Below are 26674 nucleotides of genomic sequence, written 5' to 3' on the forward strand. Positions count from 1 at the left end.
ACAAAAGGAAACTGGGGCACAGAGAGGTTAGTTAACATGTGCAAAGTCACGCAGCTAGTGAGTGACAGCTGGAATTGGAGTCCACATCTAATAGCTCTTAACCTCTGTGTTACACTGAGCCCTCCAGTAAGTGAACAGTGCTGGGACTCTGAGGGGACCCCACTCCAGTTCAGATCAGATTAACAGCAAAGACAAGGAAAAGGTTGCTGGGGACCGAATTATCAGGTTTGTTGCTGATAAAAGCTAGGGTGGGGGTGTGGCTTCTGTCTGCAGGTAAGGTGCTTCCTAATACCAAGCCCAGAAGGACACTGCTGCTGTCATAGGCAGCCCTGGCGCAGTGCAGAGCAGAAAGAAGGGGACGGCCAGCCCTAACAAGGAAAGGCTGGGCTGATCCGAGCATGCCCAGTTTATGCTCTTCAGACTCCCCAGGCAGATGAGTGCCAGCATCCCCCCGGGGGCAGAGGAAGGAAGGGGCAGGTGGGGCAGGAGTATTATGCCTGAGCCTCCATTCTCAGGGAAGAAAACATCCCAAGTAGAGATGTTTTGTCCCCTAACAAATGAGTAACAGAGCAGACAAGTGAGTAAATGAATGGCTGACTCCCTGGTAAGGGGGCAGGGATGTCCTTCCACATGTCCTCCTATCCCCGGCTTACCCTCTTCTTGTCCACAGTTGCAGGGGCTCTCATTGCTGACTTCTTGTCTGGCCTGGTGCACTGGGGTGCCGACACGTGGGGCTCCGTGGAGCTGCCTATCGTGGGGAAGGTGCGTATGTCGACCCAGCCCGACTGTGGGTGAGTCCCCTTTCCTCTCTGTGCCTCAGTTTCCCCAGTATTCCAGCCTGTCCCTCATGCCTGCCGTGCAGACTAGAACAGGAATCCCTTGGGGTTTTGTGGAAGTAAAAATATGGGGCTTGGGATGGTCAGAGAGCTCGATGTGTGCCTGACTCACCAGAACTCACTGAATTTGAGGACCATGTCTTGTTTTTCCGTTATCGTCTGTGCTACACCTGTTTTAATTGGATTTTATCTTGTATTAGTTGAACTTTTTTGGTTGTGACAGAAAATCTATTCTAAACTGGCTTAGAATAGCAAACAAGGGTACTGATTGATATAACTGAAAATTCAGAGTTGGAGCCAAATTAAGGCATGGCTAGGTCCAGTGGTACAGACAGACCATATTCTTCAGACTCAGTCTCTCTCCGTCTCTGTCTCTGCTTTCCGTTTGTGAGATGGCTCCTGCCTGCCTAGACATCCATCCTCCCAGTTCCCAGAAAAAGAAAACTCCTTTCCCTCCTCCCAGGAGAAAAGAATTTCTCCTTTCCCATAGGTACAGCCAAAGTCCCATGGCTCACTCCCATTGGCCCAGCTTGGGTCACATGCTCATCCTCAGCCAGTCATTGTGGCCAGAGGGATGGAAGGTTCTGATTGGCCAGGGCTGGGTCACATGCTCTCTCTTGGCCAGGGACAGAATCAGCCCTATCAGAACAGCCTGTGCTAAGAGACAGTTAAGGAAGGGCTCAGGTGCTGGGGAGACAGAGGGTCCCACCCCTTACCTCAAGGGGCCTCCTCAACTGCCTTAGGGTGGGGAAGAAGGGTAGAGGTTGTCCCCAAGCTCCCTCACAGCACAGGTGGGGAGACTGAGGCGCAGAGGGGGTGGTACCAACCCAAGGTCCCTGCCACAACCATCTCAACTCATCTTCCACTACAGCTGCTAGACCAAGCCCCTAAAGGCCTGGTGGGGTCTGTGTCAGTGGCTGGTGGGAATACTGGGGCATCCCAGGTGGAATGAACCGTAGGAGCAAAGCTGGGAGGGGAGCCCGTAGACAAGTGTGTTCTGGGGGGTGTGGCGAGCAGGCGACCACCAGGGGCTGACTGGCTGGGCTGTATCCCCGACCTACCCAGGCTTTCATTCGGCCATTCCGGGAGCACCACATCGACCCAACGGCTATCACGCGGCACGATTTCATCGAGACCAATGGGGACAACTGCCTGGTGACACTGCTGCCACTGCTAAACATGGCCTACAAGTTCTGCACCCAGAGCCGCGGTGAGGCACGCCAGCTGGTGATGGGCCAGGAGTGGGCTGTCAGGGACAGAGACTCGCCCCATGAGCCTCGTGGGGCTTGTGTTGTGTGTTTAGCCCCTCATGGTGTTTTTGTTTGTTTCTTTGAGACAGGGTCTCGCTTGTTGCCCAGGCTAGAGTGAGTGCCGTGGTGTCAGCCTAGCTCACAGCAACCTCAAACTCCTGGGCTCAAGCAATCCTGCTGCCTCAGCCTCCTGAGTAGCTGGGACTACAGGCACACGCCACCATGCCCAGCTAATTTTTTCTATATATATTAGTTGGCCAATTAATTTATTTCTATTTATAGTAGAGACAGGGTCTCGCTCTTACTCAGGCCGGTTTCGAACTCCTGACCTTGAGTAATCCGCCCGCCTCAGCTTCTCAGAGTGCTAGGATTACAGGTGTGAGCCACCACACCCGGCCACATGGTGTTTTAAAATATTTTTTTTGTCAGTTGTCCTCACGAAAATTGGGATATTTGACATAAAGATCTGGGTTTCCAGCTTCTCTTGAACAATTGATTTGGCCACCCTGAATCCTTGTTCCCACCTCCTCCCTGGGCAGGAGCTGAGCAGTGGCCACCCCCTTTGATGGCTGACAGGATGCACACTCTCCAGTTTACCACAGTCCCCACTGCTCCCTGCTGTCCTCCACCCCACCCGCCTGTTCATCTGCACTGTCAGCCTGGCCCTGAGGGCTTTCAGCTTTGCTCGCTTGGTCTCATAGAGAGCATAGGCTGTGAGGCCAGTCCTGAGTTCAGATCTCGGCCCTGCCTATTTGGGGAGGGACTTGTCCCAGAGCAAATCACTTCATCACTCCGAGTCTCAATTACCTCATCTGTCAGGTGGAGGTGAGGCCAGGCCAGATCCTGTTCTAACAGCGTGACACCCACCGATTCTTAGAGCAGCTTCTCTACGGTCAGAGGTGCAGTGGCACCCCTGCCTCCCCGCTCCCCCGTGGCTGCCAACAGCTCCCCCTTCTCGGGAGACTCGCTGGGGGAGGCCCTGCCTCTTCTCTTGGGATAGACCTGAAACCAGTGATTGAAAAGCCTGCGGAGGGCACGTCCCTTCACCTCTGAGTGGGACCAACTCTGTGGAGCCTTCAAGGCCCAGAACTCCTCCCAGGGTCAGGCTGAGACAAGGCTGCCACCCCCTCGGCCCTTCCCCACCCTGTCTCCCTTCCCTCACTTCTTAGATGTTTTTCTGAAGAGATCGGCTTGATAAGTCACATGCGGGGGAAGCCATCTCAGGCTCTGCTTCTATGGACCTGGCCAAAGGCCTTATTCCCATTTTACAGATGGAGAAATTGAGACTCAGAGAGACAGAATCACCAACCCAAGCCCATACAGCCAAGGATGTCCGAGCAGGGATCTGACCCGGCTCGGGCACTCCAGAGCCCGCGCTCCTGTTCCTTGTGTTACTCCGTTATGTGCCCACTTAGCAGAAGGAAAGCCTGAGGCCATGTGGGAGGCCGGGAGGAGTCCGGGATGCTTGCCCAGGGGTGGGAGCTGCCAGGGGTGGGTGGTGAGGGCCAGGTTGGCAGCGGGCCTCCGCCCCGCATGATGGCTGTGCCAGCCCCGTGGGTCTGCTGTCCCCTGCCCTGCAGAAGCCCTGGAGCAGCTGTACCCCTGGGAGTGCTTCGTCTTCTGCCTGATCATCTTTGGCACCTTCACCAACCAGATCCACAAGTGGTCGCACACGTACTTCGGGCTGCCACGCTGGGTCATCCTCCTGCAGGACTGGCACATCATTCTGCCGCGTAAACACCACCGCATCCACCACGTCTCGCCCCACGAGACCTACTTCTGCATCACCACAGGTGGGGCCACCGGCGGCGCGGACGGGCTTTCCCCACCACGGCTGAGGCACCAGTGTTGAGGTCAGGAGGGCAGAGGTCACAGCGGGGGTCATGCAGTCCTTGCCCTCTCAGGACGTGCCGTTAATGAGCACACACCGTGTGCAAGGCATTCTCGGTGCTGAGGACCCTGCAGCACGTAAGACAGCAGAGCCCTCTCCCCTCCTCCTGGTGTTGACTCCGGCTCCCCATCCATCCAGCAGACACTCCCTGCGTACTGGCCACAGGCCAGGCACCGATCCCTGCCCTCGCGGCACTACCTAATGGGTGCGACAAAATCAATAAATAAAAGATGTAGTACTTCTGATGCACCGACTACTGTCGGGGAAAACAGGGCAAGGAGACAAGGGCTGTGCCTTCTAAACAGGGTGGCCAGGGAGACTATCACTGAGAAGGTAACAAATGAGCAAAGACCTGCAGGGGCTGAGGGCGGAGGCCAAGCAGATCCCTGCAGGAAGGGCACTCTGGCAAGAACAGCAGGTGGAGGCCCAGAGGCTGGAATGTGCTTGCTTGGTGTGTTTGAGGAGCAGCAAGGAGGCTGGTGACTGGGTCTTGGGGGACAAGCACGGTGGGAGAGGGAGGGGAGAAGCAAGGGAACAGCCCTGCAGATAAATGGGGACAGATTCGAGCAAAGGAAGCAGCAAGCGCAAAGGCCAGAAGTAGGCACACGCCTGTAGTGTTGAGGAACAGTAAGGAGGTCATGGGCCACTGGACCGCTTGCAAGGTTAGGTCTATCAGGTGCTGTAAGTCCAGCCACCTCGGGTGTAACTCTCAGCTCCTCCGTCTGCGCCTTTAGAAAACTCACAACCCTCCTTGAGTATCATTTTTCTCTTCCACAAAATGGGGCTGCAGCCCCTTCCTTCACACCACCCTCTTGGGGCCCTCGCGAGAATGGAAACGGGGCACATACAAAGTGCTTGGTGTGTAGTGGGTACTCGATCAATTATAGCTACTTTTTTTTTTAAGGAATTTAAGCAGGCGGAAGGATTAGAATTTAGGCTATTTTAGCCAGACACAGTGACTCTCACACCTGTAATCACTGGACTTTGGGAGGATTGCTTGAGGCCAAGAGTTCAAGACCAGCCTGGGCAACACATCTCTACAAGAAATAATTTTTTAAAAAATTAGCCAGGGGTGTTGGCACATGCCTCTAGTCCCAGCTACTCAGGAGGCTGAGGCAGGAGGATCGCTTACAGTAAGCTATGATCGCAGCACTGCAGTCCAGCCTAGGCGACAGAGCGAGACCCCATTTCTTTAAAAGGAACAAAAAAAATAAGTGAATGAATGGGAAAATAGAGTCATTCCATGTGGCCCTGAGACCATTAGAGGGGAGGCCTCCATTCCCAGACTCCTTGGTTGGTGCCGCCTGCTCCAGTCCTCTGCAGAATCACCCCTTGTTAGGCCCTGCCCCAGTTAGGGCCAGCTTTCCCCCAGTATCCAGCATCGCCTTGACTACCGCGCCCCATTCAGTCTCCCGGTGCTGTTCCTACTGCAGGCTGGCTCAACTACCCTCTGGAGAAGATACGCTTCTGGCGACGCCTGGAGGACATCATCCAGGCCCTGACGGGCGAGAAGCCTCGGGCAGATGACATGAAATGGGCCCAGAAGATCAAATAACTTCTCCGAGCCTGCCACTTGGTTGCCAACCTTCCCTAGCCCCCAAACCGAAGCCATCTGCCAAATTCCAGCCTCTTCGAGCTGGCCCCTCCAGGTGGAGAGGACACCTCCTGGGCTGGGCCCAGGCAACCCCAGCCCACCCCTCGTGACACAGAATACTTGAGCCACTGATTTATCATTTCCTTTTTTCGTTTTCTGTCCTTGGCCCCTCCCCAGCCACTGAGCTGCTCTGTCTGCCAAGCTGGACCCTGCAGAAAAGGGAGCCCCGCCCTGCCAGCCGCCCCTCGGGTAGAGAGGCGGCTCACGAACTCCCTGTACTCTGCCCTGTGCCCTGCTGGGCAGCCCTTTGGTGTGGCTGGCACTGGGGCCACTGAGTTGCCTCTGTCTGTCCCTCCTTGTCTGGCCCCAGTGGTCTAGGGAGCCCCCAGGCACACCTCAGTGTCCCTGGAGCACTGTCCTGCCATGCCCTGCAGACTGATCCTGGAGACCTGGGTGGGTGGACAGCCCCAGCCGCCACCTCCAGCCCAGCCTGTCCACCCAAGAATGGCAAAGCTCAGCAAGGGCCGGAAGGCAGCCGGCCAGAAGAGGCCGGAACTTCCGGCCCAAGTCTGGACCCCTTCTCCACTCCCCCACCCCCATCTGCCCACGTGATTCTAGCCAGAGCTGATATTTCCAATATGAGGATGTCTTCACAGGGCACAGCCCCTGCAAAAGGTCTTGGTCATTTGGAAGGGGATACAGTATCCCCTCTGGCCAGGGTGTGTCAGAGAAGGAAGAGTGGGGCTCTTTTGTTTTTGTTTTTTTTTTTTTAAAGGTGCTTGCTTGTTTAATGTAAATAATAGAAAGCCTTAATATCTTTTCTGTAACACGGAGTAATATTTTAATGTCATGTTTTGGATGCACATAATATATTTATAACAAAGCAGCAAGAGTCTACTTAACCTTAGCTGCCTCATGACGTTTCCTGATGGGCTGGGGTGGGCGTTGTGTTACGGAGCCAGGGGGAGCAAGGCCTCCCTCCCTCCCTCCCCATTCCTCGCTCCCCCAGCCCGGGCCTCAGGATGGGGGCTTGTCGTCTGACCGTGAAGTAATGTTGACATCTGCTCCAAGTCCTTTGGAGGGGACCCCCATTTGGTGAGGAGTGGCCTTTCATGTCTTCATGATGATAAAGTAATGATGCCTGATCCCTATTTGTGAGTTCCTTCAGCAGATGTTTATTGACACCCGGTGCGTGCCAGGCTCTGTCCTGGACACGGGTACAGTGGTGAACAGTCTGACAAGGACCTGCCCTGGTGGAGCTGCCCTCCTGGGGAGAGAGAGACAATAAACATAAATAAATGCACATGGAAATTCAGGTGGTGGTTTGTGAAGAAAATCAAAGAAGCGGAGAAGCAGGGTGGTCCGGGAGGGCCTCTGAGGAGGTGCCGTTGAGCTAAGACTTGGCCTCTTGATGGGACGGCAAGCACAAAGGCCCTGAGACAAGAAGCAGCTTGGGTTTTGTTTGTTTCTGGTCTTATTTCCTAGCCACCAGGGAGAAGCCTGGGATTTTAAGAGACAGCGGGGTGGCCAGTGTGGCAGGACTACAGCAAGCCGGGGAGAGCGAAGGTGGGGCTGGGAATCGGGGACCTGTGACACAGGGCCTCACAGGCTGAGGTGAGTGGGGCTGGGAATCAGGGACCTGTGACACAGGGCCTCACAGGCTGAGGTGAGTGGGGAGCCTCTGGACATCCTGGACGAATAAGTGACTTGTTCCCTCACTGAGCAAGTAATTACAAGACACCTATGTGCCAGGCACTGGGCTCCGGAGTGAACACTACAGACATTACAATTAATACCTAGTCTAGGCTAGATGGTTTAGCCAGAAAAAAGAAAGCCTGTTGGGAACAAGGAAATGATAAAAGACTCTTCGGTGCAGTTGCAAACATGGCATTTATTTTTTAAAATGTGACCCATAACTTCATTTTCCTTAAAGTTTGCCTACCACTTTGGATTTGTGACTGTCTGAGGGGACCACAAAAGGAAGGGCCTTAAAATGATAGAAATGACAGAAAACTAAACTAAATCAAAAGTGAATCGCTAAGATAACTGTATAAGCTCATGAAACTAAGAAGTCCACATGTGGTTTTTTTTGTTTTTTTGAGACAGTCTCACTGTGTTGCCCTGGCTAGAGTGCTGTGGCGTCAGCCTAGCTCACAGCAACCTCAAATTCCTGGGCTCAGGCGATCCTGCCTCAGCCTCCCGAGTATCTGGGACTACAGGCATGCACCACCATGCCCAGCTAATTTTTTTCTAGCTATATTTAGTTGGCCAATTATTTTCTGTCTATTTTTAGTAGAGATGGGGTCTCATTCTTGCTCAGGCTGGTTTTGAACTCCTGACCTTGAGAATGATCCTCCCAACTCAGCCTCCCAGAGTGCTAGGATTACAGGCGTGAGCCACCGCGCCCGGCCTCCACACGTGGTTTTTGACTGAAGGTTTGGCAGGACCCAGGGGCTCACATGATTTATCAGAACTTGGTTTCTCTCTCTTAGCTCTGTTCTCTCACTTGAGACTCACTGAACCTGTTCAGCCGTCCAGTGGCAAGAGCCTTTCCAGCAGTTGCAGTGAAAGTCCCAGACTGTCCTTGGCCTGGGTTGGGTCATGTGCCTCTCCCTGACCCAATGACCTTGGTCAGAGGGTGGGGGGTGGTGGTGTGTGAGACAAATGTTCTATTGGCCAGGTCTGAAGTCCACCTGGAATTGCAGAAGTGGGGTCAACGCTTTCCAAGCCAGAGGAGGGAGGGAGGGTCCCAGAAGAAAATTAAGGTGTTATAATATAAAAGAAGTCTGGTAGATGGAGCAGACACCCAAACTCTTCTTCGGAGAGACCAGATGAACTGCCTCAGTGGGATAGGGGTTGGCTTCCAGGCCCTACGAGTCTGTCAATTTTGCTGGAGCCAACAAAAAAATTCAGCCTGAGTCCAGAGAGGTAAAATGACTTCCTGAAGGTTCTACAGCTAGTGATGGCAGAGCCAGGCCTCAAACTAAGACCATTTCACTTCTGAATCCCAAGGGGTTGGAAAAAAATTCTTTTTAAAACCAGAAGAAAGTGGGTACAAATCTAAGTAAAAAAATCTATAAAATGAAAAAGTAATAAAAACAAAAAAATAAAATAAAACCAGAAGAAGGTATGCATTGGGTCCGAGAGTGCTGGGGCCACTTGTGAGATCAGGGCTTACAAACAAGTGTCTGTGAGGGCCAGAAGGAAACATGCCACTTAACATTTACTGCACACTTATCCCTTGCCAGACTGTGCTAAGAACTCTGGCCCAGGTCCCATCAGCAATACATGTAGCTCTGAAAAGTGAGTACTCTTAGCACCATTTGCAGATGAGGAAACTGTGGCAACCTAAGTCAGGTGACATGCCCAAAGTCACAGAGCTGGTAGGTGGCAGAACCAGGACTTGAACCCATGCCTGACCCAGAGCCCTTGTGCTTTAGCACTGTCACTGGGAGAGGGAGGTGAGGCAGGTGGCAAGAGGGAAATGTGTCCACTATGAGGAAATGGCAACACGCACGAGAAACGGCAGCTGACGCTGGGGACTGGGATGACCTGGAGACCTTGGGCCCCAAAGGCAGCTGCTACTCACACCAGTTGGTTAAAAAGGAGCCAGATTTTAAAAACACAGACTCCACGTTTAAAACATAACCCGTGGGCAAAATAAAATAGGTGCATGGGTCAACTTATGCTCGTAGCCTCCCAGCTGGTGAAGGATGGCTTGCTTTTAGGTGGGCATGTGCTGCTATCTGGTGGCAGAGCAGGGTAGGTGGCACGCAGGGCAAACATGGGGCTCCAGCTGGACCTGGGAATGTCACACATCCCTCTCTGTGCTCATTTCTTCTTAGAGGGATCTGGGCACACACCTCAGGGCGCCTGCCCCAACATTAACCCTACCCCCTTTTGATAAACCAAAAACTGTCAAGCTACCCTTTTCAATATTATTTTGCAACACATAATGCATGCATAAGGTAAGGAGTAAATCAAACAATACGGGTCAGCTGACTCCGGCCAGTGGGCCAAATCCTGCCCATCTGGTTCTCCTACAGCTCACACGTATTTTTTTAAATGATTAGGAGGGGCATATTCCCCAACACAGGAGTTCACATTTCGATGGTGTTTGTGAAGTTTAATTGGCACCTGGCCATGTCCACTCATTTACATACTGTCCCAGGCTGCCTCTGCACTGCAGCAGCAGATTTGATGGCTGCCTCAGAGACCAATCGGCCCAAGAAAGCCTAAAATATTTACTAAGTGGCCCTTTACATAAAGTTACCAACCCCTCCCTGGTCTAAAGTGAAGAGTGAATTGCTCCCTGATACATGTGCCCCCAAGCCCTCAGCTCCCCTCCTTAGAGGCCATCACTTTGACAGACGCTTGCAAGTCCCTTACATCGGTGTAGAGCCATGCCTGCCCCCACCTCTGTCACACAATAGGATTTAGTGCACAGTCCTGCAGCTTGCCGTTTTCCCTTTAACACTGAAGGAGCTCAGGGAATTTCACCCCAAAACATGACTCCTTGGTATAAAGAATATTTTGAATTAAAGGCCCTTAGAAGTCAACAGGCGCTGGGAGGGACTTTTCCCTCTATCCACACAAAACCATGGAAAAACAATTGCCTTTCCAATTACCTCCCAGTTACCTCAATATATTGCAGGAAAAAAGATAAAAAAGGCAACCAGACCTTGCCCAACCCATTTTAAAGGTAATACCTGTCTCTCAGGTTAATTTAATTTCCAAAGAGAATCATTTACAAGTCAATCTGTTTTCCACCATCCATTCCTTGTCTGAAGTATCTATTCATCCTCCCTAGTAACCACTTATTGTCCCTAAACAGAATTACCTATACTCCTCATCTCCCCCGCCCCTCTAAGGTGAGGGGTAAATTTCTGGACCACACTGGGATATTAGGTAATCACTCTGTGGTTCTCCCCGTGCGCACAGTAAATACATTGTAATCTCTTTCTCTTAGTAACCTTCCTTATTGTGAGTTGATCTTTCATTGAATTTTCTGGGGAGAAGGGTAGTTTTCTTCTCCCCCACAACGTATTTTGGAAATAGTGTTATTACTGACACTATGCTCAGAAAGCTTCCTTACTCCTTTTTACAGCTGCAGAGTCTTCCAACTTCGGGATGGTCTCGACCTGCATTTTTTTTTAACCTTGTTGGATGTTAAGGTCATTAACCCAGTGACAGTCGTGGGCGTTACTGTAACTGGCTCCATGTACTCCTATATTTTATTTTTATAATCCTCTCCCTTAACTAACTGCTTGAGCCTTTGAGTTGTTTGCCAGAAATGATAGACTCCTGGCCTCAAGTGATCCTCCTACCTCAGCCTCCCAAAGTGCAGGGATTATAGGTGTGAGCCACCACCTGGTCAGAAATGATGAATTTTCTACCAAAGGAGTTGAGATTCTGCAGCCTCCAGGGCAGACTTCCTGATGCCAAGATTCACCATCCCCCCGAATCTGCCCCCAATGCATGTAGCCCCTAGTGAGATATACCACAACCTGTCCCAAGGCACGTGATCCCTCTTTTAAAAGCCCATGACCTAGCACCTAAGAGGACACATAGGTACTACAGTAATAGGGTATAGGGCAGGGGGGAGGGGGAGTGGGGTGGGTACATACATACATAATGAGTGAGATGCGCACCATCTGGGGGATGGTCATGCTGGAAACTCAGACTTGGGGGGGAGGGGGGGAAAGGGCATTTATTGAAACCTTAAAATCTGTACCCCCATAATATGCCGAAATAAAAATAAATAAATAAAATAAAGATAATTCTTACCGGCCGGGCGCGGTGGCTCACGCCTGTAATCCTAGCTCTCTGGGAGGCCGAGGCGGGCGGATTGCTCAAGGTCAGGAGTTCAAAACCAGCCTGAGCAAGAGCGAGACCCCGTCTCTACTATAAATAGAAAGAAACTAATTGGCCAACTGATATATATATAAAAAAATTAGCCGGGCATGGTGGCGCATGCCTGTAGTCCCAGCTACTCGGGAGGCTGAGACAGAAGGATCGCTCGAGCCCAGGAGTTTGAGGTTGCTGTGAACTAGGCTGACGCCACGGCACTCACTCTAGCCTGGGCAACAAAGCGAGACTCTGTCTCAAAAAAAAAAAAAAAAAAAAAAAAAGATAATTCTTACCTAAAAAAAAAAAAGAATGGAAATTTGCTGTGAATTAAAAATCTGATCTGAAAAAACAAAACAAAACAAAAAAAAAGCCCATGACTTCCCTTAGTCAGGGAGCTGGATTTGTGGCAGCTTCTCCTGTTCTCCCAGCAAGACATATTAAAAATTCCTTTCTTCCTTGGCAATCCTCGTCATCTCAATAATTGGATCTTTGTGCAACAAGCAAATGGACCTAAACCAAAACCCCCTTGCAGTTTCCACTGCATCACATCACTGTTATGTTCAACAGAGAACTTAAGTCTTTGTTCTGTGGGCCAGGAGATCCGAAGGATCAATTCCTAGAAATTGCTGCGTGATAGGGTGTTTGTGTTTTAAATTTTAACAGCCCACACCAAATTGTTTTCCACAGAGGATGTGCCTATTTAAACTCTCACAGCTTTTGAGAGTGTCTGTTCCCTACACCCTTGCCAACACAGTGAGTTATCAAATGTTTTGTTCTTTGCCAATCTGATAGGTGGCTTTAATTTGCATTTCTCTTACTGTATCTCCTTGAATCTAAGATGTCATTGATCCTAAGATGCACCCTGATTTCAGAGATGTTTGAATGTAAAACTATGCATCTTAGAATCACTGAAATACAATCTGTTGAGTGATATTGGGTATCTTATTGTTAGTTTAAAAGTCATTTGCATTTCCTTATCTGTTCCCATCCCTTCCTTTTCTTGGAAGGCAGGGCAGTAGTGGTTAAGAGCTTGGCCTTCAAATCCCAGCTCTGCTGCTTACAAGCTTGTGACTTGGGGCAATTACTTGACCTTTCTGGGTCTCAGGTTCCTCATCTGCAAAATTTAAATAATGGTACCTACCTCATAGGATAGTTGTGAAGATTAGTATATGCAAAACATTATGTTCCTGGAACACAGTAAATGCTCAATAAATGCTTGCTATGATTATATCTTTCTTTTGGGTTATTTATCTTTTTTCTTTATAAATTAAAGAAACTCATCCTTTTTGTCATGCACCCCTGCCCTCTGCCCTAGACCCCAGGTTTTCATTTCTTTTTCCCTGACCACAAAAGTAGCATATGATACAAAATTCAGATGTTACAAAAATAAATTATACAGGAAGATGTCAACGGAAACATCCCAAGATGTCCACCGATGATGTAAATGAAATGTACTATGGCCCCTCTACCATCTACTCCCACCCCTTTTCAGCTGTATATTTGAGAAACTACATCACACATTAAATGTCTTAATGCTATGCTCAGATACACCTCAGGGGACATAATTCCACATATGTATCATAAAATGCCGCTAGCAAATGTGTCAAATCTGCTTACCACAGACCCCTTCCCAGGGATTCTACTCTCCCCCTTTTGGGACCCCATGACCCTTCCTCTCAACAGTTCATCAGCTTTACTTTCTGTAATTTGTATTATAAAAAGTATAGGACGGCCAGGCACGGTGGCTCACACTTGTAATCCTAGCACTCTGGGAGGCTGAGGCGGGCGGATTGCTCAAGGTCAGGAGTTCAAAACCAGCCTGAGTGAGACCCTGTCTCTACTATAAAAAATAGAAATTAATTGGCCAACTAATATATATATATATATAAAAAATTAGCCGGGCATGGTGGCACGTGCCTGTAGTCCCAGCTACTCTGGAGGCTGAGGCAGTAGGATTGCTTGAGCCCAGGAGTTTGAGGTTGCTGTGAGCTAGGCTGACGCCATGGCACTCACTCTAGCCTGGGCAACAAAGTGAGACTCTGTCTCAAAAAAAAAAAAAAAGTATAGCACGAAGTTGGGTTTTTTCTTAACCATAAATTGAAAATGAAAACATAAAGCCTGTGCAAACATTATATAATAATGTTTTTTATATTTTGGATATACTTTTTCAAACTACTCATGCCTTTCACATCCCAGAGATTCCAAAACATCCCCAGTGTTTTCCTATTTATTGGGAACGCTGTGGAAGAGTCAGGTCTATATGTCCCTCAGCTGAACCACCGCACCAGCTTTCTGTATCTATTAGGTATGCTTTTTGGCTGTAGGTAACAAAAACCTACCTTTGGCCGGGCGCGGTGGCTCACGCCTGTAATCCTAGCTCTTGGGAGGCCGAGGCGGGCGGATTGCTCAAGGTCAGGAGTTCAAAACCAGCCTGAGCAAGAGCGAGACCCCGTCTCTACTATAAATAGAAAGAAATTAATTGGCCAACTGATATATATATATATATATAAAATTAGCCGGGCATGGTGGCGCATGCCTGTAGTCCCAGCTACTCGGGAGGCTGAGGCAGAAGGATCACTCGAGCCCAGGAGATTGAGGTTGCTGTGAGCTAGGCTGATGCCACGGCACTCACTCTAGCCTGGACAACAAAGTGAGACTCTGTCTCAAAAAAAAAAAAAACAAAAACCTACCTTTAAGAGCCACTTAAGCAATAGATACTTATCTCATGTCTTAAGAAGTCTGTAGGTAGGCTGGGCGCGGTGGCTCACGCCTGTAATCCTAGCACTATGGGAGGCCAAGGTGGGCGGATTGCTCGAGGTCAGGAGTTGGAAACCAGCCTGAGCAAGAGCGAGACCCCGTCTCTACTATAAATAGAAAGAAATTAATTGGCCAACTAATATATATAGAAAAAATTAGCCGGGCATGGTGGCGCACGCCTGTCGTCCCAGCTACACAGGAGGCTGAGGCAGGAGGATCGCTTGAGCCCAGGAGTTTGAGGTTGCTGTGAGCTAGGCTAACGCCAGGGCACTCACTCTAGCCTGGACAACAAAGTGAGACTCTGTATCAAAAATAAAATAAAATAAAAGAAGTCTGTAGGTAGACAGCCACAGGAGTCCTCCAGCAGCTTAACCACATCATCTAGGACCTGGCTCTTGCCATCTTTCTGAGCTGACATCTTTGATGTGTCAGCTTTATGGTCTCTGGCTTGTGCCTCATGGTCTCAATGTGCTTGCCACAGCTCCAGCCTCCACAAGCTCATATTGTAAGAAGGAAGAAAAGAGACAAAAAGGCTTTCTCCCCAGCTTTTAACAGGGGAGGGAATTTTCCAAAGACCCACTTCACCTCATGTAGGGGCATGGTGACTGGATTGGCAGTAAACAAGTGTCCAACACACCTCCTCTCTGGAGTCTCCTTGTCCAGTTCCCTCCAGGTAGCCAGAATGCACTTAGAGAAAACAAACCTACCCACATTTTGCTTGAAACCTCCCAGGCTCCACCTCCCTCACTACAGAAGAACCAGCAGGTGCCACGGGGTTAAGAGAACTGGATTCCAAAACTATTTCTCCTTCCTTGTGTGACCCTGGACAAGCCATCAAACTCCTCCAAGCCTCAGTTTCCTTATCTGACAAATGGAGATGGTAACAGCTACTTTGCAAGGGTCACTGAAGATTAAATTATAATACCAGCTAATACTTACATAGCACTTAGTGCCAAGCCCTCTTCTAGAGTCTCTGGTTCTATTAACTATTTTAATCTTTCCAACATTCCGTTAAAACAAGACTCTCTCATCCCTAACAGCTGAGTTTATCATCTCAAGCGCAGAGCCGGGAAGGGGGCAGGGGGAGGACCGACTCTCTGGGAACTGGCCGCGTCTTCCAGGAAGGGGGCGGAGCCTCTCCAGTGGCGCATGTGCGAGGGGAGGTACTACAACTCCCAGCAGGCTCCGCGGAGCGCTGGACTACAATAACCAGCATGCCCTGGGCAGTTTCGCCTAACCTTTTCCTCCCGCGCTGCGCTCTGCACAGAAATTCGGATTATTGTCAATTTTGCTTGCAAGAAAGTCCCTACAAGAACCAAGGAATCTATGCAAGTAAACATTTATGAGCATCGTGGATAAGGGGCTTGTGTTTTAATCCTCACTCTTCCACCCGTTAGCTCTAAGTCTCGGTTTTCTCGTCTCTAAAATGGGCACAGTCCTAGGAGTTGCTGCTTCGAGTTCAGAATTAAAAGCTGGATTAACGCCTTGGTAAATGTCAGCTCTTTCAGTGTCCCTTCCTCTTCTCTGTGCCAAGGAATTTTATCAAAGCATTTTATCTCCACAGCAATTTTATGAGGTCGACACTAGTGTCCTCCTTTTTATTTATTTTTTTTTTATTATTTTTTTTTTTTATTTTCATGCACAAGGATTGAGGTCATGTCCTCCTTTTTAGAAAGGAAAACTGATGCCAGGAAAGGTTCAAATCTCTTACCTCAAGTCACACAGCAGAGTGAGTGATGAAGGACTTGAACCCAGAAAATTTCACTCCAGAGGTGAGTCCACCTTAGGAGGCCAAATGTTTCCACTTGCTGCTGATGCTTTGCAGTGACTAAAGTCCAGAGCAAATATTTTTTGTGCTCCCCAGGGGAAACTTGTATCATGTGATACACGAAATAATGTCAAGTCGTTTCACGTGTGATCAGCTCTGGAACGGGGCAACTTTGAGAGCAAATTATACTGGAGAAATCAGGGAAGGCTTTCCTGAGGAAGTGATACTGCATCTGAGAATTGAAGAGAGGGAAAAGCACAAGCAAAGTCCCTGAGTAGGGAGAGGGCATGTCATGTTCCATTGGCCTTGGAAAGGGTCAGTGTAGCTGCAGAGGTCCGGAAAGTCTTAGAGGTGCAGGCAGTGCTAAGGCTAGGGTAAGGCAAGTGAGGCAACTAGGGTGCGAATTTTAAGGAGGCACTTACTTGTAGGTTGCACAAGTGCAGAGACAGGACTTGAGTGAAAGCCTCAAGTTTGATGCCCTCACCTCCCCATCCTAGTGCCAGCCCTGGGTGCAAGGCCTTGTGGGTAGGGTGTCCATTCATCCTGCTTTGTCCTACAGAGTCCTGGTGAGATTACAAGAGGTCCCCTTTGACCTCATTGAGTGATAATTCTATGGTCACTCTACTTGCAGAGTTTGTATTTTATCCAGAAGGAATGGGCAGCCACTGAAGGCTTTAGCTGGAGGGTATTTTGAGTACACTCTGACTGCCATATGCAGAATGGACCCTAATAGGTGACAGAAGGGAGGCCACTGGGGTCCTCCAAGTGGGAGGCAAGGGGGGCTTGCCCTGAGTGGGAGAAGTGAATGCAGTGGGGAGATGGATAGTAGGCACTGCTGTCAGAAAAAGGTGATGGGTTGGATTCCAGCTTGTCTCTCTGTATTGAGAGTCCTGGTGGTCCTTCTGCCAGTGTTTTGCTCTGTGACTTTAAGCCAGTGCCTTCATTTCTCTCAGCCTGTTTCCACATGCATATAGGGCCTTCTCAGACCATTTGTGATAAAGGAGGCACTGCTTCTTGGACTTATTAATTGGCAAATATATTTCCCCAGGGCCTTTGCACAGGCTTTTCCCTCTCTCTTCATCATTCCAGCCTCTGCTGAAATATGGCCACCTTAGGAGACCCTTTCTGATTATCCTCTGTTGCCCTTTCCCTGGTTTTATTTTCTTTCCTATCATAGTTATAGTTGCCTATTTATTTGTGTACTTGCTCTCCTCTGTCTCAGACTATAAGTAAGCAGGGAGTTGCTTGCTTCCTTAGGGATATATATCCATCCCCAGCACCTAGCACAATGCCTGACTCATAGTAGGTGCTTAATAATTTGTTTGGATCAATGAATGGCTGGATGAGTGAATGTGTTCCCTGCCACTTTAATCCTCCCAAGTTAGCTGCACCCAATACAGGCCGTGTCTGGGCAGGGAGCATCGACCCTGGAAGCAAGACCTGGGTTCAGATTCAGTCTCAGCCACTTAACAGCTCAGTTTAGGTAAATGGCTTGATCTGTTTTAGCTTTATTTTTCACATGAACCCTGACCCGGCAGAGATGTTGTGAGGGTTCAGCTACATAGGAAAGTGCCTGCAGCGAAATAGGCGCTTTTTGTTCGGAAGCGCTCTTTTCTCCTTTTTCTTTCACCGTCGCGCCCTCCCAAGCCTAGTCACCCCGCGCTTCTCTCCTCACCTCCACACCTCCCTCGCTCCGAGGCGCGGAGGGACTCGCAGGTTGCCCGGCCCTCGCGCACGCAATACTTCGTCCCTCTAAAAGGAAAGGAAAGAAGCCTTCCCGGCCCGCGTCGCGCCGGTCCCCGGAGCGGCCGTCAGCGGCGGCGTCTGCGCTTGCGCGCACGCCTGCGCATCAGGGCCAGGGGACGGGCGGGGGGTGAAGAAGGGGCCGGCCTTCGAGCGACAGCGACGCAAGATGGCAGCCACCACGGGCTCGGGTGAGCGAGGGTGCCGGGCTCCGTCGGCCGAGGGGGCGCGGGCTCGGGCCGGGCGCCGGGGACTTGCAGAGGCCCCTGCAGCGGGGCCAGGGTCTCCGCGCCGCGTCTGTCCGCTGGCCTCCGCGGCCGCCAGCGGCGCGGCCTGACGGGGCAGGAGGAGCAGGCGGTGGCCAGGAGCACGGGCGGGGACCGGAGGGGCCTGTGGGCGGCGCGGAGAGGCCCAGAGGCTCCCCGTGGGCGGCGTGAGGGCCCCGCTGAGAGGAAGGGCCGGGCCGGCGTCGCTGCTAGGGGCCGGAGTGGGCGAGGGCCGAGCCCTGAGGTACTCCTGAGGAGACCTGGGCTGGCGACTCTGGGGACGACCGAGGGGTTCCCCAGAGGATGAGGAGGCGCCCCGAAGCGGATGGAAGTCCCTTACGGGGTGCTGGGGTTCCTGGGGAGGCGGAGGGCTTGGGATGTCTGGTCAGAGGGGACATCGGAGAAACCCCCAGGCCGCATGGGAGGAGGATCCCCTCTGGGTAAAGGGCGGCTCGGCGTTGGTTTTGGGGATGGGGCTAGCTGAGGAAATACCTATGCTGATCGGAAAGGAGGAGCCTTGGGGTGGCTGCAGAATTGAGGAGATGTCCGCAGGATGAGTGAGAGGGGAAAAGGAGTCAGATGCCAGAGGGATCTGATGGGGGCGGTAGTGAAATGACCCCATCGTGACCAGACCCCTCTTCGACGGGACAGATGGATTCCTCCAAGCTCCCGGTGGGGCAGTTGGTGTAACCTCTGACATTGGACGAGGAAGAGCAGATGAGTTGGGAGCACTGGGGGTGCCTCTTGTGGGGTGGATGTTAACTGAGGGAGTCCCTTCCAGTAGGTGAGAGTGGAAACAGGTCAGGTTTCAGAGATGTTTCTTTTAAAGAAGAATTATTTCCTCTTCCTGTATTAAGTGAGGGAAGCATACTCTAGAAGTGTAAGTGTCTTTTTTGTGGCGACTGTCACTCCTTTCAGTAACTGGGACAGATATGTGGGTTCAGCTTAGAAGTCCCCCATTGGCTGGATGGGCACAAGGAGACAAACAGATGAGATGGGAACTCTTGGGTGAGGGTGCCCCATTAGGTGCCCTGCAGTGAAGTTTCCGCTGGGGTCAGACTAGATCCAAAGAGGTTCTCCCAAATGGGGTGAGGGTGGGTTACCTCTGATGGAGGACACAAACAGGGCCACGGTGTTCCCACATGGGCCTGCAGGACACCAGCCTGAGCACTGCAATCCTTGGACTGTTTAAGGCCACAGCAGCAGCAGTGTAAGGAAAGGGTTGGTGATCTGAAGGAAACAGGGTGAGGAGAATCCATCTTTCCAGATGTTGCTCCTCTAGTATGCCAAGGAGCCATGCCTGTCTAATTGTTAGGGTGGGAATAAAGGAAATTGGATGTGGTGAAGTGACTCGCTGCAAGCTGCATTTTACACTTAAAGCAGTGGGGTCTTCTGGAGCATAGAGGAGACCATATATCCATTTACCAGATTTTGGTTTCAGCTGGAACAGTGCTGAGTCAATTCATTTACAGAGACATTGCTACAGGCACTCCCAGAAGAGAGAGGCTGAGTCAGGCCAGACTGCTGGGGTAAACTTCTCACCAGAATAACACCCTCGCTGGGTTGCTATGAATTGGGGAGTACAGTGTGCCCTGGGGTGGCCAGCATTTTGGTGGTATTGCAGCTTAGCCCTGTTTGCAGTCACCTGAGATTGGCTACCTACAATCTGGTTTAATAGCTACTCGATTCTGACTTCTTGAGATCCTGCCAATTTAAGAGTGCTTCATAAATGCTATGGGGGTCAGATAAAACATCATCAGCTGCTGTCTACTAAAATATTAATACAGTAGCACTTGGTGTGGTTTAGATAACATAGAACAGGCTTTGAGGTACCCTAAATGGGCTTCCCAAAATTCTTTTGTCTCTTTATTCAACAGACATTTACTGAGGGTCTGTTATGTCCCATTGTAATAGCAAGCAAAGTGAACATAGCCCCTGTCCTTGCAGAGCTTCCATTCAAGTCAGGGAGAAGGCCTTTAAAGGAACTTATGTGACAGAGAGTGTCTGCAGAGGTGGTCAGGGAAAGCTTCTCTGAGACAGTAGCATTTGAACTGAGACAAATGATGGAAAGAGCCAACCCTACATACAGCATGTGTCACAGACAGGAGACAGGAATGGACTGAGTGCAAAAGCCCTGTGGTGGGATGGAGCTTGGCATGTTGAAAGAACAGCATAAAAGGTTTTGGTGTGCAAGGGACGCTTGTTAAGGAGATGAGATGGATTGATATGGCTCTGGATTTTAATAAATATAAGAGGAAGCCATTGAACAAATGTCTAGTACGAAAGAGGTATTCAGTAAATGTTTGTTGAATGAATGAATGAGAGTCTTAAAAGGAGGATGATGAGATCTGGTGTCGTTAGGCAGTGAAAGTAGTGCAGAGCGAGTGCTAAGAGTGGAAGCAGAAAGACTTCAATTGGGTTACACTAAAATGAGTGTACAGGTCTCTCTACTTTCTAACCCTGAGAAGTCTTTCAGGTGTGGTCAGGGGCTTTGAGGCCTTCGTTAGTCAGGTTTAGAGTGAGCCTCTTGATTAATCTGTGCCTCTGGTTGCCAGGAAACAGCTGTGAAGCCTTTGAGTCCTTTAAGGGCCGAACTTAGATTTTTATGATCACTGCTTTCAGCATTTGGCTACACCACCTTCCCACTTCCCTTGGTTCTGCAGTGTGTGGTTTCTGCAGAACTCCTAGAGGGTGGAACTGTGAAGAGTCCACCACCATCCCTCAGTATGCCAGTACTGTGTAGGTGACTTCCTCCTGCCTTGGCCAGGATTGCAGGACATAAAACAGTGGCCCTTGGTCCTTCCTCTCACCCAGCATCCCACAGGCTTCCCTGACAATTAACCAGAAACCAAGTGCCAGAGAGGTAATCCCTGGATGGGCATGATTTTAAATTTGCATACATGAGAGTACCCACTTTCTTATGAAGATTTAATCATGTGGGCAGTAGAGACTAAGTAGTTGTCCTTTGCATTAAAAGATGTTGCCCAGAGAGAGCTGGGGGAGGGAGGTGAGAACCCATAGTCCCTAAGTTGGTCTCAGACTTGTGTGTCTCACTGTGTGAGCATCTTGTACCAATTATAGTTAAGTGCCCTTTGTATAACATGGGCTCTACATTCAAGACAACTAACTTCTTCATATTCTTCTTAGCCACAGAAACAGCTATCTGCTCAAGTGATGGAGGGGAACTGGCTTTGCTGGGCTAGTGCAAGCTAATTCTCTTGAGGGATTGCCAGGGTTAATTTTGGTGATCGAGCATGGTTTTCTCCTTGCACATTAACTTTATTTTCTCTCTCTCTCTCTCTCCTTTTTTTTTTTAAGCATGAGGTGCTGTTAGAACACATTAACTTTAAAACCACCCTATTCCCTCTACCCATTCTCTTTCTCTCCATATCTGTCGTCCTCTTCCCTCCCCACCCCCAACCTGGATTGTGGCTCTACAGTAATTTGATAAAAATGGAATACAAAATATGAAGTTAGGAATCCTTTGTTAAATTCTGAAAGGCCACTGTGAAGTATAGAGCTGCATTTGGTGAAGTAAATATTTTAATACTATTTTTATATCATGTATAGTCCTTTAGAATGTTCCACATATTGTGGCTTACCTGTTAGATTGTCTCATCTAACTCTCCACAGCCCAGTGACTAACCAAGGGAAGCATCCAGCCCGCAGTATTACTGTGGGAAGGGCCAAAAGCTGAGGGAGATTGATGATGCTCAGACTAGAGCCCAGGCATTTTTTTATTTTTTTTATTTTTTTTTATTTTTTTGAAGACTAGTCAAGTGCAGTAGTGAGGAGGGGGGAAAGTAGTAGAACAAGGAGTTCAATCTGTAACTGACTGTGAACAATCACGTGAGATAACTCACTACCTTCGGACCAGCCTAGCCCAGGCATTTTGACTCCAGTTCACTCCCTGACATGCACCAGCATCTTAGGAAGGAAATGGAAAAGGCATGGATTTTGACATGCTCTTCCTAGGTCTTGGAGTGTTTAATCTTGGTGAAAGGGCTTTAATAAGAAGTGTTTGCTGCCACCCATTTCAGGAGCCCTTTGTATAGCATCCCCTTCTGGGTAATGGTGCTGTCCAGCAAGAGTTAGGTCTATTTTTAAGGAAGCTCTTGCTTATGCTTTATACTGAATAACTCATATTGTTGGGCTGGAGCCCCAGGTGTCATGTACAAAGCCCTCATCCTCAATTATATGCAAGCCCTCAGGCTTCTTTTAAGTTGCACTTCTAGGGTTTACTATGTGCTAGACACTGTATTAGCTACATTATCTCACTTCTCACAGCAAACCTTTAAGGCATATATCTATCAGGAAGATGAGGAAGTAACTAGCCTGAGGCTGAGAGTGGGTGACTTGCAGAGCCAGGGTGCAGAACCAGGACAGCTTTGCTCCAGGACAAGTGTTCTTGGGCAATCATCATTCTTCCAGCCCACATTGCCTGCTGTCTGAGCTAGGCATCTCAGGTGCCTTCAACCACTGGCCTCTCTGTCAATGTTTCTGTGTTGGCCAATTAGTTCATTAGTAGGTAGATGGTAATGACCCTCAGGTAGGAGTCTTTTCTTATCTTCACATCCTCACCATCACAAGTCCAGTCGGTGTAGCCCTGAAATAAATTGTCAAATCCTCCTCCTCGCCATCATCTCTACAGTTGTCATCCTAGTCTAACCAGAACCATCTTCCTTTTGCCTGGAAGACTGAAAAAGTCTCCTGCTTCCAATTTTGCCCTTTCCAATCCATTTTCTTTTCTTTCGAGACAGAGTCTCAGTCTGTTGCCCGGGCTAGAGTGCCGTGACATCAGTCTAGCTCACAGCAACCTCAAAGTCCTGGGCTCAAGCAATCATCCTGCCTCAGCCTCCTGAGTAGCTGGGACTACAAGCATGTGCTACCATGCCTGGCTAATTTTTTCTACATATTTTTAGTCATTCAGCTAATTTCTTTCTATATTTAGTAGAGATGGGGTCTCGCTCTTGCTCAGGCTGGTCTCAAACTCCTGAGCTCAAACAATCCACCCGCCTCAGCCTCCCAGAGTGTTAGGATTACAGGTGTGAGCCACCACGCCTAGCCCCAATCCATTTTCTATTCAGGAGGCAAAATGATCTTTTATAGACATAAGACAGAAACTGCCTCTCCCCTTCAGAAAGCCCTTCCCACTGCACTAGAATAAAATCCAGCTCTGTTCCGTGGCCTACAAGGTCCTGCCACCCCGACCTCAAGTGGTATCGCACACATCTCTGTTCTTGCTCTGTCCCTAGATTTTCATGAACCTGACTGCTTCTCATTCTTCAGATCACAGATACCCAGAAAAACCATCCTCAACCACCCCATTCAATGATGGTTTTTTGTCACTCTCATGGCTCTCTCTTCTCTCCTAAGTTACTTTACCTGAAGTTTTTGTGCTTTCTGCATATTTCCTATGCCTTTTCACTAGGGTAGGATTCTCTCTTGTTCTCTGCTGTGTTCGTAGCACCAAGCCCAGTCCCTGACATAATAGTGGGTGCTCAATAAATATTTGGTGAAAGCTGGGTGCAGTGGTGCGGCTCCCAGCTACTCAGGAGGCTGAGGTGAGAAGATCACTTGAGGCAAGGAGTTCAAGACCAGCCTGAGCAACATAGCGAGACCCGTCTCTAAAAAAATAAATTAAAAAAAATTATTGAATGTTGCAATCAATTAATCTAAGGTCTCACTTTTGATGTAACCAAATATGTAAATTTGACATATATGGAGAAAAAACTTATCTGATAGAGCAAAAGTGGTGGTTCTGCCTTTCAAAAAGGAAAGCTCTCATCCTGATTAGTTGGCATTTATAGAAGCACTTTATCATAGAATCAACTGTGTCCCCCCCTTCTCCAGGTGTCCTGACTCACTTCCCACATCTTACTCTTCAACTCCACCTCTGTCAGAGAAAAATCTGATCTCTGGCTTTGGTCACTGACCGTCACGGCAGGAACACAGGGTCTTGCATTTTGTCACCAGCTGTTGTCACATTGTCTGGACTGTAAAGAATGACAGGTTGCTACTGTTTGTTCTAGAGCAATGGGTCACAAACTAGTGAACATCAGAATCACCTGAAGGGCTTGTGAGATTGCTGGGCTCACCCTTGGAGTTTTAGATTCAGGAGTTCTGAGAATTTTTTTTTTTTTTTTTTTTTTTTGATTTTTTTTTTTTTTTTTGAGACAGAGTCTCACTTTCTTGCCAGGCTAGAGTGAGTGCCATGGCGTCAGCCTGGCTCACAGCAACCTCAATCTCCTGGGCTCAGCGATCCTACTGCCTCAGCCTCCCTAGTAGCTGGGACTACAGGCATGCGCCACCATGCCCGGCTAATTTTTTTTTTTTGTATATATATTTTTAGTTAGTCAATTAATTTCTTTCTATATTTTGGTAGAGACGGGGTCTTGCTCAGGCTGGTTTTGAACTCCTGACCTCGAGCAATCCGCCCGCCTCGGCCTCCCAGAGTGCTAGGATTACAGGCGTGAGCCACCACGCCCGGCCTGGAGTTCTGAGAATTTACATTTCTATTTGGTTCCCAGGTGAGGTCCAGACTATAGATTTGGGGACTACATTTGAACTATTGCTCTAGAGAAGGAGAGAAAAAGTCTGCATATCTGGGCAAGCTAACTAGGCAGCCAGACTACACTTGCTGATTGCTCAGGAATAAAAGTTACCAGCCTTTAATTTTATGTCCATCTTTTGGGTACATTGAATCCAGTGCATCACCTTCCAGGCCTCCTCATTTTCTGAAGTTGAAGCAGCATCAGATTCCTAGCTCAGGGGGTGGGGGAAAAAATTAAAAGATTCCTAGCTTAGTCCACTGTCTTTCCCGAATAGGCAACCAAACCAGTTTTAACTAGCAGCTTTCTTTTCAGGTGAAACCTGTGAGGCTCTACCATTTAAAATCAAGACCTAGGGCTGGGTTTTCCAAGATTGACTTACTTTGAAAGCTGCTATTTTGTGGCCATGATTTTCCCAAAAGATGTTTGAAAGGACTTCAAAAATCCTTTTGGTACCACAAATATCTTAACATGTTGCTGTGTTTCAAATTATTGCATTAAATGTTCTACTGTGATGTTGTATAAAACTCTATCAAATATTCATGCTTTTTCAACCTGGTTGTCATATTTTCTTTGTAATATCCTGCAGCTGCTGACTTTCAGTTTATATTTAGCCAAGAGAATAACTGGCTGGCTTTTGATACTGACACAGATCCAGGAAAAATCCTTCTGGAAAGAATAATTCTGAATAGGAACAAATATTTTCTTTTAAAAAATCTTGGGTTACTGTGATATTTTAGCACCTTCGTGAAGTTGTCTTAAGATTTTCATAGTTAACTTTTTAATAGTTACAGTTTATTCAGTTATACTTATCATTAACTTTAGTTTTTCCTAGTACACTGTCTGGCTATTGTAGAGCCTGTAGTTCTCTTGGTTTAGGAAGATTACAAGCGTCTATTTTTATATCCTCTATATTGTCAACTAGATACTGTTTCTCCAGCTCCTTTCAGGTAGTCAGCTTCTCAAAGAAATATTGGAAATCTTAAAATTTGTTGATTCAATTGATTAAAGTGCCATAGGAATAAAACATATGTTAGAGTATTCGTGGCTTTTCTAACTTATTATGTTTCTGTTCTTTGGCATATGTGAATTTAATTTTTTAATATAGTCACTAAATCATTAATGTATCATGATTTTGAACGTATGCTCTCCATTTGAGATAGGATAAGGCCCTTGCTTGTGACTAATACATCCATGAGTCTGCAGGATCTCTGAGTTCCACTAATATTTAGATTTATGTCTCTGGAATAGCCCTGGAAAGTCTAGAACTTCTAAGTGTGGTTAGACCATTGGAATTAAATGCTATTTTGCTTTGTAGAAAATGTTGATGTGTTAACTTTGTGTGCAGCTTCTAAATGGTTTGGAATATTAATAACAGGCTTTCATCCATATTATAAGAAAGTTCATTTTATAGTGAAGAATTCTTCCATTTGAGTGGTTTGAGTGAAAAACCAGGTTTCCATCATTTAAAAAAAATGTACGTTTACCTAAAATTCTCAATCATTAAAAAATAAATGAGAATAGCTAAGATGAGGGAAAGAAAAAATTAAAAAATAAAATAAAACTAGTTATACAAATATACTTATCTCAAAATAAAAAAACCTTGGGTATCTCAATTATATGGTATCAGTGTCCAATATTTTGGTCCCAATGGGCCATATTAGAGTTTACAATAGGAAAGGAAGAGATATTGCCGTTTCTTCAACCAGGAAACATTTGAGTACCATTGTATGCCAGACAGAATACCAAATTCTGGGGAAGCAGGATTGAATGAGTCACACCTCTAACTTGAGAAGCTCAGAGAATGAGTCAGACAATAAAGAAGGAAAAAAAAAAAGTAAAGAAAAAGAGAAAATACAGCACAGGCCTTGGAGGTGAAGGTGTACTTGGCAGAGGGCTCTGAGAGGGCCTCTGCAGACCAGCTTCTGAAAAAGATTTATAGTTTTTAAGATCATTATATTCAAGATTTAATATAACTTTTCCTGGGCTTTAAAATTCATACTAAGCCTCCTCTTTGATAATCCTTATAATACTAGAGTCTTTTTAATGGTGCTATGAATGTTTTCCTCTTGTATTTTCAGAAATAAACCAGAGTTAGAATTCTGTGACATTGAGGAGTAAGCATTCTGAAATACTATTCTAGCTAACAGCCAGTCGTCCATTCATTC

General features: G+C 48.1%; 2 protein-coding genes and 1 long non-coding RNA gene across 10 annotated transcripts in view; 2 read left to right on the forward strand and 1 right to left on the reverse strand.

The window, feature by feature from the left end:
- Window positions 1-6882, forward strand: part of PEDS1 (plasmanylethanolamine desaturase 1) — a 25298-nt gene extending 18416 nt beyond the window's left edge. Inside the window, exons 3-6 of the mRNA XM_012766157.3 lie at window positions 671-762; window positions 1902-2046; window positions 3667-3879; window positions 5411-6882. Of these exons, the coding sequence (XP_012621611.1) occupies window positions 671-762; window positions 1902-2046; window positions 3667-3879; window positions 5411-5532 (572 nt within the window). The 3' untranslated portion in view covers window positions 5533-6882. The remainder of the gene's footprint in view (window positions 1-670; window positions 763-1901; window positions 2047-3666; window positions 3880-5410) is intronic.
- LOC142876856 (uncharacterized) lies at window positions 6723-17733 on the reverse strand. Its single transcript, XR_012923684.1, has 2 exons — window positions 17622-17733; window positions 6723-6838 (listed from the first exon to the last, which is right to left on the reverse strand). It is a non-coding gene; the product is annotated as an uncharacterized LOC142876856 (long non-coding RNA).
- UBE2V1 (ubiquitin conjugating enzyme E2 V1) overlaps window positions 15854-26674 on the forward strand; it is a 38164-nt gene continuing 27343 nt past the window's right edge. For 2 of the 8 annotated variants that reach the window (XM_012766158.3, XM_076010872.1), the window contains exon 1: window positions 17801-17880. In XM_012766158.3, coding sequence (XP_012621612.2) covers window positions 17859-17880 — 22 coding nt within the window. In that variant the 5' untranslated portion in view covers window positions 17801-17858. Of the gene's footprint in view, window positions 15951-17800; window positions 17881-26674 lie in introns of those variants that run through there. The other 6 variants (XM_020281969.2, XM_076010873.1, XM_076010877.1 and 3 more) reach the window with 5 other exon arrangements.

Source organism: Microcebus murinus, chromosome 16 (genome assembly GCF_040939455.1).
Source record: "Microcebus murinus isolate Inina chromosome 16, M.murinus_Inina_mat1.0, whole genome shotgun sequence".
Taxonomy (NCBI): domain Eukaryota; kingdom Metazoa; phylum Chordata; class Mammalia; order Primates; family Cheirogaleidae; genus Microcebus; species Microcebus murinus.